The sequence below is a fragment of the Panthera uncia genome, assembly GCF_023721935.1.
Source record: "Panthera uncia isolate 11264 chromosome E2 unlocalized genomic scaffold, Puncia_PCG_1.0 HiC_scaffold_20, whole genome shotgun sequence".
Lineage (NCBI taxonomy): Eukaryota > Metazoa > Chordata > Mammalia > Carnivora > Felidae > Panthera > Panthera uncia.
This window is the reverse complement of record NW_026057589.1, coordinates 14,830,645-14,850,224: the sequence shown is the minus strand read 5'-3', so window position 1 is coordinate 14,850,224 and position 19,580 is coordinate 14,830,645. Positions and strand designations below refer to the sequence as shown.

The window sequence follows — 19,580 nt, the reverse complement described above, 5'->3', positions numbered from 1 at the left end:
CCTTTTGAGAAAATATTGTGGGACTTATACAGCGACAGCATGGGAAATAAAGTATAAATGCAGTGATTGAAGCGGCAAGAGCGAAATCCAAGTGTCTCTGTGTGGCTGATGAGAAGCACCACCCGAGAAATGAACTATGTATTTGCTGCTGCCACCAGCAAGTTCTCGACACACGGAATATAAATATACACCTGCCTCCATACGCACTCACAACATTGGTTAAAATTCTATCTAAATTACCTTCCTGGAAGACGTATTGATCCACTGAAGTCAGAAAACAGTAATTTCAAAACAATGGTTCATTATGTTAGCAGGGAACAGATAGCTAGAGTTAAAAATCGCAGACTTGCCTCAGCTTCTCTCCGTTCCTTAGATTTTAATTTATTTTCTATAAATCCTCGACCAAACAAGCGGTGGCTGTATCCAGTTTACGTTTTCTGTTTTTCTTATGGACCTGATTCAAAAGTCAATTCTCAGCTCATCTGTGAACAATTTTAGAGCTGCATTTATTCCGCTGAGAATATACTTTGAGGGCTTTTTTTTTTCTACAGCCAAATGAAACTGTATATTATCTGAGTTGGCCAAGCCTAGTCTTATTTCCATTTTACAGCTATTTCTATGCTTAGACATTTTGACCTCTAGGAAAAACTGCAAGGAAATGCGAAATATCAAATCAGGGATAACAACACATTTGTGTTCTTAAAAGCTCTTACCTGACCTATTTTTAAAAGGAATTAAATGCCTTTCTGTTGAAATGTGATGTATATGAAAATTAAAGCTGTAACTTTAAGTTGTGGAACATTACCGAATCTTCTTCATTCGGTCAGATTAAAAAGAACACTCAGAATTCCTTAAAGGTCTACATGAGATAATATTACTATAAGACATAATATTTCAGTTGTTTCATTTCTATATCACACCTAACCCAATAAAGCATCCTGCAGAAGGTTTCAGGAACCTGGCTGAAACAAACAAACAAAAAAAAACAATTTCTGAATTGCTGCTATCTTTACAATGAATGTTTTTACAGTAATGAAAACAATGTATTATTACCTTAGGTAGCTGAAACGTTCTCACATACATCATCATGCCTATTTAGCCCAGTTAGCAAACCTTACTGTACAGATTCACAATAGGTTAAAAAAATAAAAAAGAAAAGAAAAAAAAGACACCATTTTATTGGATTAGGAAATTGCTGCTAATTCAAAACAATGGTAAAGAAAGCAAAGGCCAATATTTCCATGATCAAATGTTTATGGCGTATGATATCTCAGCTCTTTCCAGACTGTGCTAAGAAGCACCCAGGAGAACGTGGACTGCCTCCGAAAAAGGAGGGGAAAGAGCAGGAGGCCCAGCAAAGCAGAGCCCAGCAGGCGGGCGCCAGCAGGAAGCTGCAGGTCTTTTGAAGAGAGAGTTCCTGGCTAAGGTGGTTCAAAAATCCTTAAGCTGCATCCAGTGGCAGACTGGAATGCAATCACCTGCAATCGGGAGAAAAGGACCACTTTTATCACCCCAACAAAAACAATTCATGACGTGTTATTCTATGTAATTAACTAGTAATTTAAAAAATTTCAGTAATTAATAATTCGTATCTTTTCAATTAACTTCAGTAGAGGGTACTCAAAACTTGGAAATATTCCTTCAGGAATTCCACCTTTTATTCTTCCTAAATTAAAAAAAAAATGCAATGGATACTGGGATCCAGACAGTTATTTACATAGAAGAGGAAGATGTACTAAGGATTGAATTCCATACACAAAGTAAAAAAGAGCTCATTTAGGAAACTTAGCTTAGTAGAATGTTAAGATTACAAGTAATTTAAAGGGCGCCTGGGTGACTCAGTTGGTTAAGCATCCAACTTTTGGTTTCGGCTCAGGTCATAATCTCACAGTTTCGTGGGTTCGAGCCCTTGTCGGGCTCTCCACTGGCAGAGGGTAGCCTGTTTGGGATTCTGTCTCTCTCCCTCTCTGTGTGCCCCTCACCAACTCACGCTCTCTCTCTCTCAAAATAAATAAACTTAAAAAAAAGAATTTAAAAAATATTCTTTTTGATAAACTTTTATTTATATCATTAATAGATTATCCACTAAAAAGAACAGATTTAGGGGCGCCTGGGTGGCTCAGTGGGTTAAGCATCCAACTCTTGATTTCGGCTGAGATCATGATTTCACAGCTCGTGGGAATGAGCCCTGCATCACGCTGACAGCATGCAGCCTGCTTGGGATGCTCTCTCTCCCTTTCTCTGCTCCTCCTCCATTTATACTCTCTCTCTCAAAATAAATAAATAAACTTAAAAAAATAACAGATTTATAGAGACAGAAAATTAGATTAGTGGTTCTCTGGAACTGGGGAGAGGAGGCCATTAGAGAATAACAGGGGCTAAGGGGTGGGGAGTTGTTTCTGCATAATAAAAATGTTCTAAAATTGATTGCAGTAATGGTTACACAATGCTGTGACTATACTAAAAGTCACTGAATAGTTCACTTTATATGCATGAATTATACGGTATGTAAATTACACCTTAATAAAGCTGTTTTTAAAAAAGAACAACATTTGAAAAAGCCATTATTTTTTAAGGCACTGTTTTTACTTATAAAAGCAAAAGGCATATGACACACTAACCCTACCTTTCTTTCTTGCCCCACTTTATTGAGGTATAATTGTCATGTAAAGAGCTGTACGTATTTAATGTACACAACTCGATAAGTTTGGTAACACTACCTTTCTTAAAAGTAAATAAAATGAAGTGAAATACAGAAATGCCAAGGCAAGGGATAATTTACTAGTCAAACGGGTCTTTCTGGAGGTAAGAGTCATTTCAAAAGCTGGAAGTATAATTTCTTGCATTTGAGTTTTAATTTGGAGATAATTGTAGCTTCTTGTGCGGTTGTAAGAGATAACACAGAAAGATTCTGTGCATCCATTAGCTAGATTTTCCCCAAGGCTAACATCGTGCAAAACTGTAGTGTATCAAAACCGGGATATTCACAGATACCGGTCAAGATGCAGGACATCTGCATCATGGCAAGTAGCCTCCAATGCTTCTCTTTTATAGACACACTCATTTCCCTCCTGCCCTCACTCTTCTGTAGCCCTCTTACAACCCCTATTCTCTATTGTCATCCGAAGAATGTTCCATAAATGGAAGGTAGGTAGCCTTTGAGACTGACATATTTTTCACTCAGATTTCTCTCTGAAGATACACCAAGTTGGTGTGTGAATCAATAGTTCATTCCTTTTTGTTGCTGAACAGTATTCCATGTACGGATGTACCAAAATTTGTTTAACTATTCTCCTGTTGAAAGACATCTGGATTGTTTCTGGTTTTCAGCTATTACAATCAAAGCCACTATGAATATCCATGTAAGAGTTTTTGTATGAACATAAATTCTCAGTTCTCTGGGATAAATGCTATCCCTGAGTCATAGGAGAGTTGCGTGTTTTACTTTTTATGAAACTGCCACAGTCCTTTCCAGAGTGGCTGTATTATTTACATCCCCGCCAGCAATGTGTGAGGGAGCTGGTTTTCCACATCCTAGTCAGAATTCTGTATCATTATTTTTATAGCCATTTTGAAGGGTGTGTAGTGACATCTCATCGTGGTTTTGATATGCATTTGCCCAGGGGCTAATGATTTTGAGTATCTTTTCATGTGCTAATTGCCATCTGTAGCCCTTTGGTGAAATCTCTTTTACCCATTATATCCCTGGCTTGCTGAGGGCCACCTTCTCTCTTGGCCTTTCCTCTGAGCACAGGTGGGAAGAGAGAACCCTCTGATGTCTCTTACTCTTTGTATAAAAACACAAGACCAGGAGCACCTGGGTGGCTCAGTCGGTTAAGCGTCCGACTTTGGCTCAGGTCATGATCTCGCGGTCCGTGAGTTCGAGCCCCGCGTCGGGCTCTGTGCTGACAGCTCAGAGCCCGGAGCCTGTTTCAGATTCTGTGTCTCCCCCTCTCTCTGACCCTCCCCTGTTCATGCTCTGTCTCTCTCTGTCTCAAAAGTAAATAAACGTTAAGAAAAAAACAACAAAAAACCACAAGACCAATCAAATTAGGGCCCCAGCCTTATGACCTCATTTAACTTAAATTACCTCTTTTTTAAAAATGTTTATTTATTTTTGAGACAGAGAGAGACAGAGCATGAATAGGGGAGGGGCAGAGAGAGAGGGAGACACAGAATCTGAAACAGGCTCCAGGCTCTGAGCTGTCAGCACAGAGCCCGACACGGGGCTCGAACTCACGGACCCTGAGATCATGACCTGAGCCGAAGTCGGATGCTTAACCGATGGAGCCACCCAGGCGCCCCTTAAATTACCTCTTTAAAGACTGGTAACTCTGTTACCAGTTAACACAGTTACAATGGGGTTAGGGCTTCAACATATAAGCTTTGGGGGTGGGGAAACAATTCAGTCCATAACATCCCTATTTTAATTGCATTGTTTCTTTTTATTTCCACTGTTGATTTCCCAGGGTTCTTTATATATTCTAGATACTAGTCCTTTGTCAATTCTCAGCCCTCACCTTACCTAACCTTAATCTATCAACAACAATTAACGTAGTTGATTATTCTCCCCTCCTTGAAACATTTTCTTCACTTGGCTCCAGAACACCAACACTCTTGCCTTTCTCATTAGTGTTGTAATTCTGTTTCTTTCTTTCTTCCTCCTCCCCTCTTCAACCTACTAATGTTTGAATGCCTCCAATCCCTATTAATATTGGAATGCCCACTTATCCATCCACAATAACTCCTGCTGGCCCATCTCATGGCTTTAAATATGCTGATGGCTTACAAATACATATCTGAAGCCTGGAACTCTCAAACTAACAACCCCACATCCTATCTGAACATGTCAACTCAACTTTAATATGTTCAAAAACTGAGTTCTTTACATTCTTCTGCAACTCCTTGACCCCAGCAGCAATATTTTCTATCTTGGGAAATGCCAGTTCTGTGCCTCTAATTGACTATTAGACCAAGCACCTTGGTGTCATTCTTGACGCTTTTGCAACCTACATCAATCCATCAGCAAACTGTATTGCTTCTCCTTTTGAATTAGTCCCATACTACAACTATTGTCATTGTGCCCATGGCCCAAGCCACTAGGACTCCTCAGCTGGGTTGGTGATATGGTCTTATAAATGGCCTCCTTGCTTTCACCTCCCCTGTTAAATCTCATTAAAATGTAAGTTAGATCACATCAAGCCTCTACTCAAAAGTGTCTAATGTTTTCCAATTGCATTCAAGTTGAAAAAATAAAACCTTTCAAAACCCTCCATGATCTGACCACCAGATCTTCTAATGTCTTCTGCCATTCTCTTTGCTCACTCTGCTCCAGATGTTTTAATCATCTTGCTGTTCCATGAGCATCTCGGCTACATTCCCATCTCTACGTGGCTACTCTGGCTTTTTCCTCTGTCTCAGAGTACTCTTTCACAGATATACACATGCCGTCCGTGCTCCCTTATTTCCTTCAGACTTTTATTCAAATGCCACCTTCTTAGTGGGCATTTTATGACCATTCTATTTAAAATTTCCAATCCCACACCACCCTGCCTCAACTACGTTGTCTTCACAACACATCTTATTAGCATCTATCATACCATATATTTTACTTTTTTATTGTCTATCACCCTCCAAGAGAACTCAAGCCCCCAAAATGCAGATATTTTTATCTATTCTGTTCACTGCATGCATGCTCTCTCTCTCTCTCTCTCTCTCTCTCTCTCTTTCAGGATGTGGAGAAGGCATAGTATAATGTATGGGCTCAGTAAATATTTGTTGAATGAAACAATAAGATTTCCTCTGTCAAAGTAGCAATAAGAAAGCTTACTGTACTTATCTCAGTAAATACACTCAAATTCTTTGGTAGACAAGTAGAAAGAGGGAGGGAAAGAGAGGAACAGAAGAGAGAGTGAAAGAAAAGGAGGAAAAGGAGGAAGGGGTAAAAAAAAGGGAGAAGAAACACGAGGACAATTAAATAAAGAGAACCTAAGGAAAGAAAATAAAAATATAAAAATTAAAAAGAATTTCCTATTGGTAGAGGATTATCAGACATAGTAGAGCTTGCAAAATTTTATGATTATCTGTTAAAATAGAATTGATCCTCACTCTCCTTAATGGTTTATACGTAGTCTGCCAAATGGAACAAAACTCTGTCGAATGGAAGAGAAATTAACCAAATCACTAGTCAATATCTTTCTCAAGTCTATGAATGTAACTTCTGCAGGGTTATTTATTGCCTACATGCACCTTTGATTATTTAATGCATTTTGGGCAGCTGTGATTTCTCAGACAGCTGAACAAGTCAATGCAGACAAAATGAAAAAAACAATTTCAATGACAAGAATTTCTTAGAACAAGAAACTTAGAACAATCTTTTTTAACTATGCTTAAGTTTTGGTGGTTCCTTGATTGACATAAAATTTCAACACAATGGATTAACTGAGAAGAAGTACATTGAGTCAAATTGTTAGAAACACTCAAATGCCAGAGTTAAAAAACTACCTTGTTCAGATTAATGAACTGAGAGCAGAAATTTAGATCATGTTTGCAACACCAAACAGTTTAAAAAATACACACTTTCTATAGTTTACCATATGATATTCAACTTGAGGGAGAATTAATGCCAAAGCGTAACACTGAGATGCATCCTTGTTAAGTTACTGACCTTGAGGACAGAATATTAAAGTATTTGGTCAGAAAAAGCCAATCCTCTAGAAGGTGAAAAAATAAGTTTGGCTTCAGAATACAGAAAGATTCAATACCAGAAGACAAAGAAGCACTCTCCACAAATTTCTGAGAGAAAGAAAACGTATCCAGCCTAATTTTTTGTGTGTTAAAGCAATAGGCAGACATTCTCATATTTGAAAGAAATCTGAGAATAAAGCATGCACAAACCCTTTTGAGGAACAATAAAAATAAAAGCCTATTTTGTAATGAAATATCAGCCAAAAGCTATCCGGAAAAGGTGTGGAAGGACAGGATGACCGCATGTCTCAGCACAGACAAAAGTAGGATAATATGTACAAATGGTGAGTCACAAAGTGCGACCCACTAAAATGTTACATCAGTTTCTAAAAAGTTGAAGGGGTGACTGAGTGGCTCAGGTGGTTAAGTGTCTGACTTGTTATCTCAGCTCAGGTCATGATCTCATGGTTTCATGAGTTCGAGTCCCACATTGGGCTCTGCACTGACAGTGTGGAGCCTCACTGGGATTCTCTCTCTCTCTCCTCTCTCTCTGCCCCTGCCCCACTCACATTGTGTGTGTGTGTGTGTCTCTCTCTCAAAATAAATAAATAAACATTAGAAAAATTAAGAAAGATAAATAAATAAAAAGTTCAAATGTAGCGTTACCTTACACCCCAGAAGTTCTATTCCTAGAAATATACTCAAGATAAATTAAAACATGTATCCAGAAAAAACCTCATACATGGATGTTCATGTATAGCATTATTTATAATAGCCAAAAAGTGGAAGCAACCCACACGTCTGTCAACCGATTAATGGGTAAACAAAATGTCATCTATCCATACAATGGAAAATTATCTGGTCATAAATATTAATGAAGTGTTGATACACAGTACAACATGGATAAGCCTTGACAATGTCATGCTAAGTGAAAACAGCCAGTCACGAAGACCACATACTCTTGTGTTTGCATCTAAATGTTGTTGACTAGGGTTGGAGTCAGTGCAGGAGGGAAACAGGGACTGTCTGATCAGTGGGTACAGGTTTCTTTTTGGGGTGATGAAAATGTTCCAAAATTGGTTGGGTTGTGGTGATGGCTGCATAACTCTATAATGTACCAAAATGATCAAATATATTAAAATATGATCAGACTGTACACTTTAAATGGGTGAATTGTAGGGCATGTGAATTATTTCTCACTAAAGCTGTTACCAAAAAAATAATATAAAGTTAAACTTGCAAAGTTTATTTTAGAGTTCTGAGGCAACAAATATTCCCAAGCACGTGCATACTCAAGAAATGCAACACTCAAGAGTCTTTGTGGAGGAAAACAGAAAACATCAGCTACCTGACAATGCAGTCCAAGAAGAAACAAATCAAGATAAAAAACCATTCAAGAATAGAGAGGCTCTGATGATAGACTAGCAGTTAGCATTAAGAAATAAACAACTATACAAATAACAGCAAAATTAGCAAAAAAGGAGAGGTGGGGGAGAAAAAGAAGAGGAGAGGACAAATGAGTTACTTTTCCCATTTTTCACAATAGATCAATACTGTATAAAATTTAAAAATGAGTTTAACATAAAGCCTAGTGACTCTGTAATGTTTTAAATTTTCATAATCTTTTTTTAAGGTTTAGTGGGATCATTCAAGTTGAACATATATTTATGAGATATATAAATAATGTAAAGCAATTCCCTTGGCTTCAATTTGGTTTTCTTCTTTCTCTGTCGATTTCCATTAATAAAGTTTTGCAAACTTATTTCTCAATCTCTGTTTCTATTTTTCTGTCTAGAGTAGTGCTTCTCTCAACATGAGAAGGTTTTGCCCCCAGGGGACATCTGAAAATTTCTGGAGACATATTTGGTTGTCACAACTAGGGGAAAAGTGCTACTAGTGGATTGAGACCAGGGATACTGCTACGTGTTCAGCAATACACAGGACAGCCCCCAATCATAACAGCCCCGATGTTGGGATTGCCAAAGTTGGGAAACCCTGCTCTGGGAATATCTAGCAATGTCTGGAATAATATTCACTGATGTGAATCATTATTTCTGAGCTGTGTGACTCTTGGTTATTAGTATACTCTTTTCTTTGACATTTATACATTTCTGTATACCTTAAAATTTTATAATGCCTATATCAATTAAGTCACTAATATTTAATATTAAAACTATAAATAAAGGTATCCATGTATATAAAATTATCACAAGAGAATATTATTACAGTCTTGAGAATTATCAGGAATCCTGGTCTCAGAAAAGGCGAAATCTTTTGAAAACATTAGAGAGAATGTTCCCTCATATTTGTGAAGCTGCTTGAGCGTTAACTACTAGTGAGTAATAGAAGTCATCTCAAAAGAACAGAAAACAAACAAAATGGACAAAATATTTTTTTTCTCCAACAAGTAGAAAGTATTTCAGTTTTATAAAGGTGCTGGATTATTAGAAGAGTAAAAATCAAAATTATTAATATTAAGTAAAATCATATATTCATTTGAAAGCACTTTCACTGCCCAAGTCCAAGTGTATTGATGAAAAATGGTTCAGATGGAACTAGATACTCCATGTACTATGTGATTTTTCAATTGGAATACATCTTTCAATAAAAGCTAAACTCTTTTCATTCAAAGTATATATTTGCACATCATTTAATTGCGGATACATCAAAACCTGATTCCTGTCTCTTTCAAATAATTCAAAGTTATAGGTTTCTTGAGCCATATATGATGGATCTTTCTCATTCTTTCACAAACTGCTATTTATTGATTATCTTTCATGTAACAGGTAATGGACTAGGTGCCAGGAACACAATAATAAATGAGCAGTGGATCTGCTCTTGAGAGGCTCAAAAATAATTAAAAGCCAGTATGAAAATATATCTCTGTAATTTGTTCAATATTCTTTGAAAGTATAAGGCCAAGTCCTCTAGAGACCTACTGAAGTCTTCACTGAGTGTGGAAAGTTTCAGTAAATGTTTCGCTTGGGGAGATTTTGCAGATGAAGGAAAGGAAATGAAAAGGCAGCGAAGCCAGATGCCATCAGAGGTCCATGAGTTTTCCCTCTGCCACAGGACCTGCAGAAGTAGGGAAAGGTCTCTGTAGATGTCCTCCTGACCTGTGTGTCAATACTGGATATCCACTCTTTCTCTTTAGCATTTGGGGAGAGTTCTGAAGACAGTGTAAGCACAGTGGGCATGCTCTCCAGTTAATTTTTATGCATGCCAAAGTTGAGGGATTACCAGTCAAGAAGACTTTGGATGGAACCTCAAAATGAGGATGTTCCCACTGCTTCTGGGAGAAAGGAAAGTATACGAGTAAGCCCTCTGACTAATCACAACCTATTAACCAGTAAACCCAGATGTTTTCCCATAATTCTTTCCTTTGACTCTTTTGCTTCTACAGTTAATAAAAGTTAGAAACATGTTCAGCAGGATTCTATGAGTGTCCTAGAGGACAACCGTGTTACTAAAACCTTGGCTGTTTTATGAATTTATTTCTGGTATTTTTTTTAATTGAAGTACAGTTGACATACAGTGTTACATTAGTTTCAGGAGTATGACATAGAGATTCGACAACCGTATATGTTACGCTGTGTTCACCACAAGTGTAGCTACCATCTGTCGCCATGCAACACTCCTACAATACCATTGACTATATTCCCTATTCTGTCCCTTTTGTTCCCCGGATTTATTCATTCCATAATTAGAAGTCTGGTCCTCCAAATCCCCTTTACCCATTTCACCCATCCCCCACCTCTGCGCCTCTGGCAACCCGATTTTGTTCCCTGTGTTTATGGGTCTGCTTCTGTTTTGTTTTGGTTTGGTTTTTAGATTCCACATACGAGTGAAATCATATGGTATTTGTCTATCTCGGTCTGACTTATTTCACTTAGCATAATACCCTCTAGGTCCATCCATGTTGTTGCAAGTGGCAAGATCTCATCTTTTTCATGGCTGATATATATACACTATATACATAATACTTAATATATACTGCTTCTTCCTTACCCCTTCATCTACTGATGGACATGTAAGCTGCTTCTATATCTTGCCTATTGTAAATAATGCTACAATAAACATAGGGATGCATATATCTTTTCAAATTACTGTTCTCATTTTCTTTAGGCAAATGCCCAGCAGCAGAATTGCTGGATCAAATGGTAACTCTATTTTTAATGTTTTGAGGAGCCTCAATACTGTTGTACACAGGTTGAACCAATGTACATTCCCACCAACGGTGTACAAGAGTTCAATGAACACTCGTTCAGTGAACAAGAGTTCCTGGCCAACACTTGTTATTTCTTATCTTTTTGATACTAACAATTCTGACAAGTATAAGGTGATATCTCATTCTGTTTTGATTTTCATTTCCCTGATTAGTGATATTGAGCATCTTTTCATATGTCTCTTGACCATCTTTACATCTTCTTTAGGAAAATGCCTATTCCAGTCCTCTGCCCATTTTAACTGGATTATGCGTTGAGTTGTGGAAGATTATTATACACTTTGGATATTACCCCTTATCAAATATATCATCTGCAAATATCTTCTCCCATTCAGTATCTTTCCTTTTTGTTTTGTTAATGGTTTTCTTTGCTGTACAAAAGCTTTTTATTTTAGTTTATTTTTGCTTTCGTTTCCCTTACCTGGGGAGACATAGCTAGAAAAATGTTTCTAAAGCTGATGTCCAAGAGATTACTGCCTACGTTTTGTTTAAGGAGTTTTATAGTTTCAGATCTCACATTCAGGCCTTTAATCCACTTTGAGTTTATTTTGTATATGGTGTAAGAAAGTGGCCAGGTTTCATTCTTTTGCATGTAGCTGTCCAGTTTTCCCAGCACCATTTGTTGAAGGGGTTGTCTTTTCTCCATTGTATATTCTTGCCTCCTTTCTTGTAGATTAAGTGTGGATTTATTTCAGGCTCTCTATTCTGATCCACTGATCTATGTGTCTATTTTTGTACCAGTACCACACTGTTTTTATTACTATACCTTTGTAGTATACTTGAAATCTGGGAGTGTTACACCTCCCACTTTGTTCTTCTTTCTCAAGATTGGTTTGGCTATTCAGGGTCTTTTGTGGTTTCATACAACTTTTAGAATTATTCTAGTTCTGTGAAAAATACTATTGGTATTATAATAGGGATTGCACTGAATCTGTATATTGCTTTGGTAGTATGGAGATTTTAATTATATTGATCCTTCCAATCCATGAGCATGGTATATATTTTCATTTGTTTGTGTTATCAATTTTTTTCATCAATGTCTTCTAGTTTTATGGTATTCTTTAGATAAACCAATTTTTAAATTAAGCAGTTATCATCCTTGGTTAAAAAAAATAATGTACCATTCTAGTGAGTGATGTTGATAATAAGAGAGGTTATCTATGTGTGTGGGCAGGGGATATAAAGCAATCTCCGTACTTGCCTTTCAATTTTGTTATAAACCTAAAACTTCTCTTTAAAAAAGAGCATTTAGTTCATACTAACATTTAGTCTTTTTTTTTTTTGAGGGTTGTTTTTTTTTGGAGTCAGATGTATTGAAGGATAATTTACATGAATAAAAATGACCCTTTATTTGTGTAGCAATTTTGATAGATGCATAAAGCCATGAAACCACCACCACACTCAAGATATAGAACATGTCCTTAATCTGTTCCCCTTTGCAGAATTCCTCTCACCTTGAAGCTGTTGGCAACTGAAATCCTGTTTTCGTTCCCATGGTTTTGCCTTTTCCAAAATACCTTAGACACTGAATCATCCAGCATGTATTTTAAGACTTCTTTTACTTAGCATAAAGTGCTTGAGATTCATTCACGTTATTGCATGTATCAATACTCCATTTCTTTTTAATGTTCAGTAGTATTCTGTTGTATAGAATGGTTACACCACAGTAAAATGGGAAATTTATTCATTCACTAGTTGATGGACATTTGGGTGGGTTCCAGTTTTAGGAGACTATGAATAGAGCCAGTATAAACCTTTATATACAGGTTTCTTTATGTCTCTTGTATATCTAAGAATGGAATTGCTGTATCATATGGTACATGTGTGCTTAACCTATAAAAAAACAAAAACAAAAAAATCTGCCAAACTATCTTCCAAAGTGGCTGTAGCATTTTACATTTGCACCAGCAATGAGAGTTCCCGTTACTCTGAATCTTCACCAGAATTTGATATGGTCTGTTTTTTAAAAAAATTTATCAATTTTAACAGTTATATATTGATATCTCCTTATGGTATTATTTTACATTTTCCTAATGACTAAGGATATTGAGAATCTTTTTTTTTTAATTTTTTTTTTTAATGTTTATTTATTTTTGAGACAGAGAGAGACAGAGCATGAACAGGGGAGGGTCAGAGAGAGAGGGAGACACAGAATCTGAAACAGGCTCCAGGCTCCGAGCTGTCAGCACAGAGCCCGATGCGGGGCTCGAACCCACAGACTGCGAGATCATGACCTGGGCTGAAGTCGGACGCTCAACCGACTGAGCCACCCAGGCACCCCGAGAATCTTTTTTTATTATTATTTTACATTTACTTATTTTTGATACAGAAAGACAGAGCACAAGTGGGGCAGGGGCAGAGATAGAAGGAGACAGAATCCAAAGCAGGCTCCAGGCTCTGAACTGTCAGCACAGAGCCTGATGCAGGGCTCGAACTCACAAACCACAAGATCATCAGGACCTGAGTCGAAGGTGGACACGTAACCGACTGAGCCACCCAGGCGCCCCTTGAAAATCTTTTTATGTGCTTTTTGAAATCTGTATATTTTCTCTGATAAATGTGCAAATCTTTTGCCCATGTCTTAATCTGAATATTTTTTATTATTGACCCGTGAGAGTAATGTTCTTTCTATATCCTGGACACTAGGCTTTATCAGATATGTGTTTTGTAAATATTTTCTCCCAGTTTGTGGCTTGTCTTTTCACTTTCTTAACAATGTCATTTTAAAAGTAGTTTTTAAATTCGATAAAATTTAATTTATCATTTTTAACAATTTTATGGATCATGCATTTGGTGCTGTATTTAAGAAATCTATGCCTAACTCAAAGTCACTAAGATTTTTTCCTATATTTTCGTAAAGAAGGTTATAGTTTGTGGGTTCACATTTAAGTATACGATTAGTTTTGAGTTATTTTTTGTACATAGTTTGAAGAATGGGTTGAGATTTTTGTTTGTTTTTGTTTTTTTTCAAATGCATTGTAATTATTCCAGCACTGTCTTAAAATGGACTGTTCTTTCTCCATTGAGTTGCTCTGGCAGCTTTTTCAAAAATGAATTGAATGTATATATTCTGGGTTCTCTGTTCTGTTTTATCAATCTATTTCTCTATCTTGATGTCAATATCACATTGTCTTTAATTCTACAGTTTTGTAACGTGTCTTAAAAAGTGTTAAGTCTCAAACTTGGTTTTTATTTTTCACAATGTTTTAGTTATTCTAGTTTCTTTGTGTTTTGGCACACAGTTTAGAAGAAGCTTGCCAATTTCTATGAAGAGGAAAAAGAAAAGCACCTAATGGGTTTTGACTGGGATTGTAATGAACCTGTATATCAATTTTAGAAAAACTGACATCTTAACAATATCAAATCTTTCAATCCACAACTATTATAGCTCTCATTCCACAACTTTTATATTTTTACTTAGTTCTTCTTTAATGATTTCTCATCAGTGTTATGTAATTTTGTTACATTTATGCCAAAGAATTTAATATTTTTGGTGCTACTAGAAGAGGTATTTTAACATTTTAATTAACAGTTTTTATTAAGAAAATACAGAAATTTATTTTTGAATACTGACCTTGTATCCTGTGACCTTGCCAAACTCACTTTAAAAAAAAGTTCTTACAGATTTCCTACCTAGAAATCCGTATCATTTATAAATGGAACATTTTATATCTTCCTTTCTGATCTATATGCCTTGAATTCCTTTTCATATTGCATATGCTAGGACCAACAGTATGATATTGAATCGGACAGGTGATAGCAGACATCTTTGCCTTGATCCTGATCTCAGAGGGAAAGCATTTTAAGTCTTTGGCTATTCAATATGATATTAGCTGTCAGATCTTCATAGATGCCTTTAATTTTTTTTTCTTTTTTTGAGAGAGAGTGCAGACAGGGGAGGGGCAGAGGGAGAGAGAGAGAATCTTAAGCAGGCTCCATGCCCAGTGTGGAGCCTGGGCTCAATCTCACAACCATGAGATCATGACCATGAGCTCAGGACGTGAGCCTAAATCAAGAGTCAGATGCTTAATGGCCTGAACCACCCAGGTGCCCCCATATAGGCCTTTTAAAACACTGAGGATGTTCTCTTCAGTTCCTACTCTGCTTTTATCATAAATAGGATGTCAAATGCTGCCATTTACTTTTCACATAATCTTCAAGAAATTTATTTCCATATTCATAAATAAATAAATTCGTAAGGACAATAGTATTTACTAAGTTTTGTGTCTGTAGCACAACTTCAAAGGCAGCTTTATCGTTCATACCTGTTGTGCTTTAAGACAAACACCTAACAATGTTACCTGTGCTTCTGGTATCAAACGACAATGGCAGCAGTCACGTGGAATTTCAGAACGACGTACATTTAAAAAAATAATCGAAGAAGGACTTGGAAAAAGACAACCTCAATTAATTAGGGTCAAGCTCATATTTGGTATCAATAGGTCTCAGAGTCATTTTTGTTTCTTTGTCCTGCCTTCTCAAGGCTTCTGTCCTCTTTCCTAGAAAAACATAGCTAGATAGAAAACTTTCAACATCTCTCATGTGTGTGATAAAACCAAAATGTCTATTTTTTCATACTAATTTTTCCGTTTTTCTGTCAAAGAAAATCTAAAAGTCCCTTTGTCTCAGTGAAGGGTACTAGAATTCTTACTGTCACAGCAGCTTTACTTAGATCACAAAGTCAGAGATCTTTCAACCTCCACTTTCATGCTTTCAGCCTCCACTCCCATCCAGATCATGCCGAATTTACCTCTTTCCCTGAGCCCCTCCCGTAAGTCCCATGCCAACAACTGCCTGGTTCAAGTCCTCATCATTTTTCCTTGTCTTACATCAAAGGTCACTTCGCTGGCCTTTAGATTTATAACTGGTCTTCATGTTTTCAATTGGATTGTGAAGATTAAGCTATTTCTCAGCCTTAAATTATTCAATATTCAGGTCCTACTGCCTTCAGGATAGTGTCTGCATACCTTTCTTCTGCTTATCAGGCCCAGCGTGCATGATTCCATATCTAGAAGTCCCATATCTACCCAGTCTATCTCACTTGGAAAGAAAAATAAATGTGCCTAAGGCACTGCACCTTCGGGGGTGCAGATTTCCCATGTAGAGAAAGGGGGGGCATCCATTGTTCTGTAGCCATTGCTCTTCTGACTGAGAAAATAACGAGTCCCCCATGCAGAAAACAGTCCTGTGACGTTATGTGAGGATGAGCCTCAAGCCTAAAATAGATGTGCAAGAAGGCCAAGGAAACTCTCAATTACTATTTCATTTAAAAGTGAGAAATTATTTAGCAGGTCTCTAAATACTTAACTTGCTTGCAAATTCTTATTCCTAATGTTTTTCCTCCCTCTGCAGCCCCACGGTCAGAAAAGTTTACCGCTGTGGTTTCTCAACTTCAGTACTATTGACATTTTGGACCAGATCATTCCTAGTTGCAGATGGCTGTCTTGCACATTATAGGATATTTAGCAGTATTCCTGACCTCTCCCTCTAGATGCCAGTAGCACTCAACCCCCCGACAACTGTACCAGTCAAAAGTGTCTTCAGGTATTGCCAATGTCCACCGAGGGGCAAACACTGCCTTGCATGGAAAACCTCTACTTTTCAGTGAAAAGTGCAGTGTGTTTTAAGTTCATGGCAGAAAGTCTGTGCGAAAGAAGCCCTCAGCGCCAGTGGTAGTGACGTGAGTCAAAGCAGACACCTTCCCGGGGACTGTAGCAAATGAAACAAGGGAGAGGGAGGAAGCCAGCCCAGGCCCCTGAAGGGTTAAGATGAGAGCCAGCAGGGAAAACTGTGTGTGAGGTGTAGAACAATTTCTCTGCAGTCACAAAATCACCGTACTTCCCTGGATGCATCCTGAGTTTACAACCTCGTCTCTTTGCACATAATTTTTCTCTCCGTGAAATATCCTGTGTCTTCTTCATGTGATTGTGTGAGCCTACTGGCAGAACAGGAAGTAGAGATGCTTAAGATTGGGGATAGTAGGTATAATGGCAGACATTTTTTATAAGTATATATAAATTTTTATAGCCCAGTATCATTTTTGCTTTTTAACTAAGCAACTTCTGCTGTGTATCTCCATAAATCCACTGCGTTGTTAGATCGTCTCTTCCTCTGTCGAGCCCCTAGAATAAAACTTTATTTTAGGGTATACTTTTAATGTAAATAAATATTTTTCCCATTTCCGTTTTAAGTCCTGGAAATAACTAAAGGCACAAATAATTAATGCATCAGTCTCCATACGTATGGGTACATATACTCATTTCAATCCCTGCTGAAAAGAAATATTTTCTGTGAAACTATATTTTAATTTTAAAATTCTTCTTTAGAGTGCGAATACATTGAATACACAAAACAGCGTGTCCCATTGATTTAGAGTTGGACACACAAACTGGAAACAAAAATGAGATCAAAAGTTGAAATATGTTTGACGAAACTGGCATTTGATCCTAACGATGCTCTAATTTCACCACAGGCCCAACAGGAGAAAACTCACATACATTCTCCACACTTTTAGGCAGCACTGAGGCTTTCCTATATAGATAATGGCAGGTAGAAATTTAGGAATGCTGGGATGTGTTTACCAACCAATCAAATTGAGATGCTTAGTGGTTTCTTTCTCTTGGGATCTGAACAAGCCTTGCTGTCACAGCCTTTGTTGCAGGGCTTTAAACTTTATGAGGGTACATTCTTTGTTGACCGACTGAAAGAAAGACTTGAAACACTGCTCATGCGGCGTCACAAGAGAAGTCTGATTAATTATTCTATGACAGAAACATGAGTCCTCAGTGACATCGGTTTCCCCAGATATGTTTACAGCACAATGCCACCACTTACTGTCTCCCCGGCAGAGTAGAGGCCCCAGTTTATAAGCTGCTTCTGAGTGCGGTCGGCCCGTGTCTGTAACCACGATCTTCCTTACTGGCAGGTGTTCTTTATAAGAAAGGAATCCAGTGTCATTGGTCCTAAAAAACAGTAACAACAACAAAAATCCTTAAAATTACAATTTGTAATTATAAAATAAGCAATAATCCTCACTAAATTTCAAAGCCAAGGTATTCTGAGCTAAATCTGCACACACAAAAAAGCAAGGAAACAATTGCTCACTTAAGCATATGAAAATATGGCCACGTTTTCACGTCTCCTGCAGACTGACTATAGCTGGTGATTCTGAAATTCAGTTGAGCATTTTCTACCTTTTCAGTGGAATGGTTATGGCGAGATAATCACTTCATAATGTACAAAAGTATCAAATCACTACGTTGCATAATATAATATAATATAATATAATATAATATAATATATATTGCATATATTAATATAATATTGTATAACAATTATACAATATACTATTGTATAATTAATATACATATTAATATAATACTGTATACCAATTATAATCCAACAGCAAAAAAGAATAGAAAACAAGTAAATTAATAAATAATTACATTTAGTATAATGACTGATATTGTGTTCTTAGCTCTACCATTTTGTTATTTGTTGCTTATTTTTTCCCATAGGATTTCCTGTATTTCTGCACCCTCTTTCCTAAATCTCTTGGCTAACTACGTATTTCTTTGTATTCAATTTTATTTTTTACTCACTTTTGAGCTATATGTCTGTTTATAGTTTTTAATGTTTGCTTTACGGATCTTTACATGATGCATCTTTAATTCATCCACTTTACTTAGATTTTATGTTATATTACTTAATATAAAATGTCAGAAGCTTACTACAGGATAATATTCTTAACCTCCCCCTACCCCCCACCACACACACACCTGCTCCTTGTGTTATTGCTGTAATATAGTTTAAATCTAGGTGTTATAAATGTTATAATATAATTAAACAGTAAATTTTAATTTACTTTTTTAATTAAAAAAAAAAGAACTTAAATGCTGGCTTTTATATTTCCTGACATAATCATGATTTCCAGTCTTCTTCGTTCCTTTCTGAAGATGAGTTTTCGTCTGGTATTATTTCTCTTTAGCCTGTAGCATTTCTGTTAGTGTACTGTTACAGTGCAGTTGTGTTGGGAACAAATTCAGCATTTCCTTAATCTGAAAAGGACTTTATTTCACCTTCAGTTTTGAAATATCTATTTATTTAGTATAGAATTCTAGGTTGACATTGCTTTCTTTCTCAGCACATTAAAGAGATCATTCCATTGTCTTCTGACCTGTGCTTCTGATGAGGAGTCAGCCTTCACTGGTATCTCTCTGTTTTCCTGCATGGAATGCATTCCACCAGATCTGTCCAACCTGGCTGTTGCTTTTACAATATTTATCTTTATCATTTTTTTTTTAGCAGCAATTTGAACAATAAGCCAAGGTGTGTTCTTCTCTGTTTTTATTCTGCTTCAGATCCTCTGAGTTTCTGGAATCTGTACATTGATGTCGTATTAGTGATCTACCACGGCAGAACAAACTAGCCTAAAACTTCACGACTTAAAACAACATTTATGATCTATGTGTCCGTGTGTCAAGAATCTGGGCAGAGCTCAACAGGAGAGTCTGGCTCCGAGTCCCCCGCGCAGCTGCAACGAGAGTGTTGGCAAGGACTACGGCCATCTCAGCGCTTGACAGGGGAAGGATCCGCTTCCAAGCTCACTCATGTGGTTCGTCGTTGGCAGTAGTCTGCTCCTTGCCACGGATGGACTGAGGGCCCTGGC

General features: G+C 37.1%; 1 protein-coding gene across 1 annotated transcript in view; it reads right to left on the bottom strand.

Moving 5' to 3' along the window:
- Positions 1-19,580, bottom strand: part of CNTNAP4 (contactin associated protein family member 4) — a 251,334-nt gene that overhangs the window by 40,083 nt on the left and 191,671 nt on the right. The window contains exon 15 of the mRNA XM_049622706.1: positions 17,747-17,874. Coding sequence (XP_049478663.1) covers positions 17,747-17,874 — 128 coding nt within the window. The remainder of the gene's footprint in view (positions 1-17,746; positions 17,875-19,580) is intronic.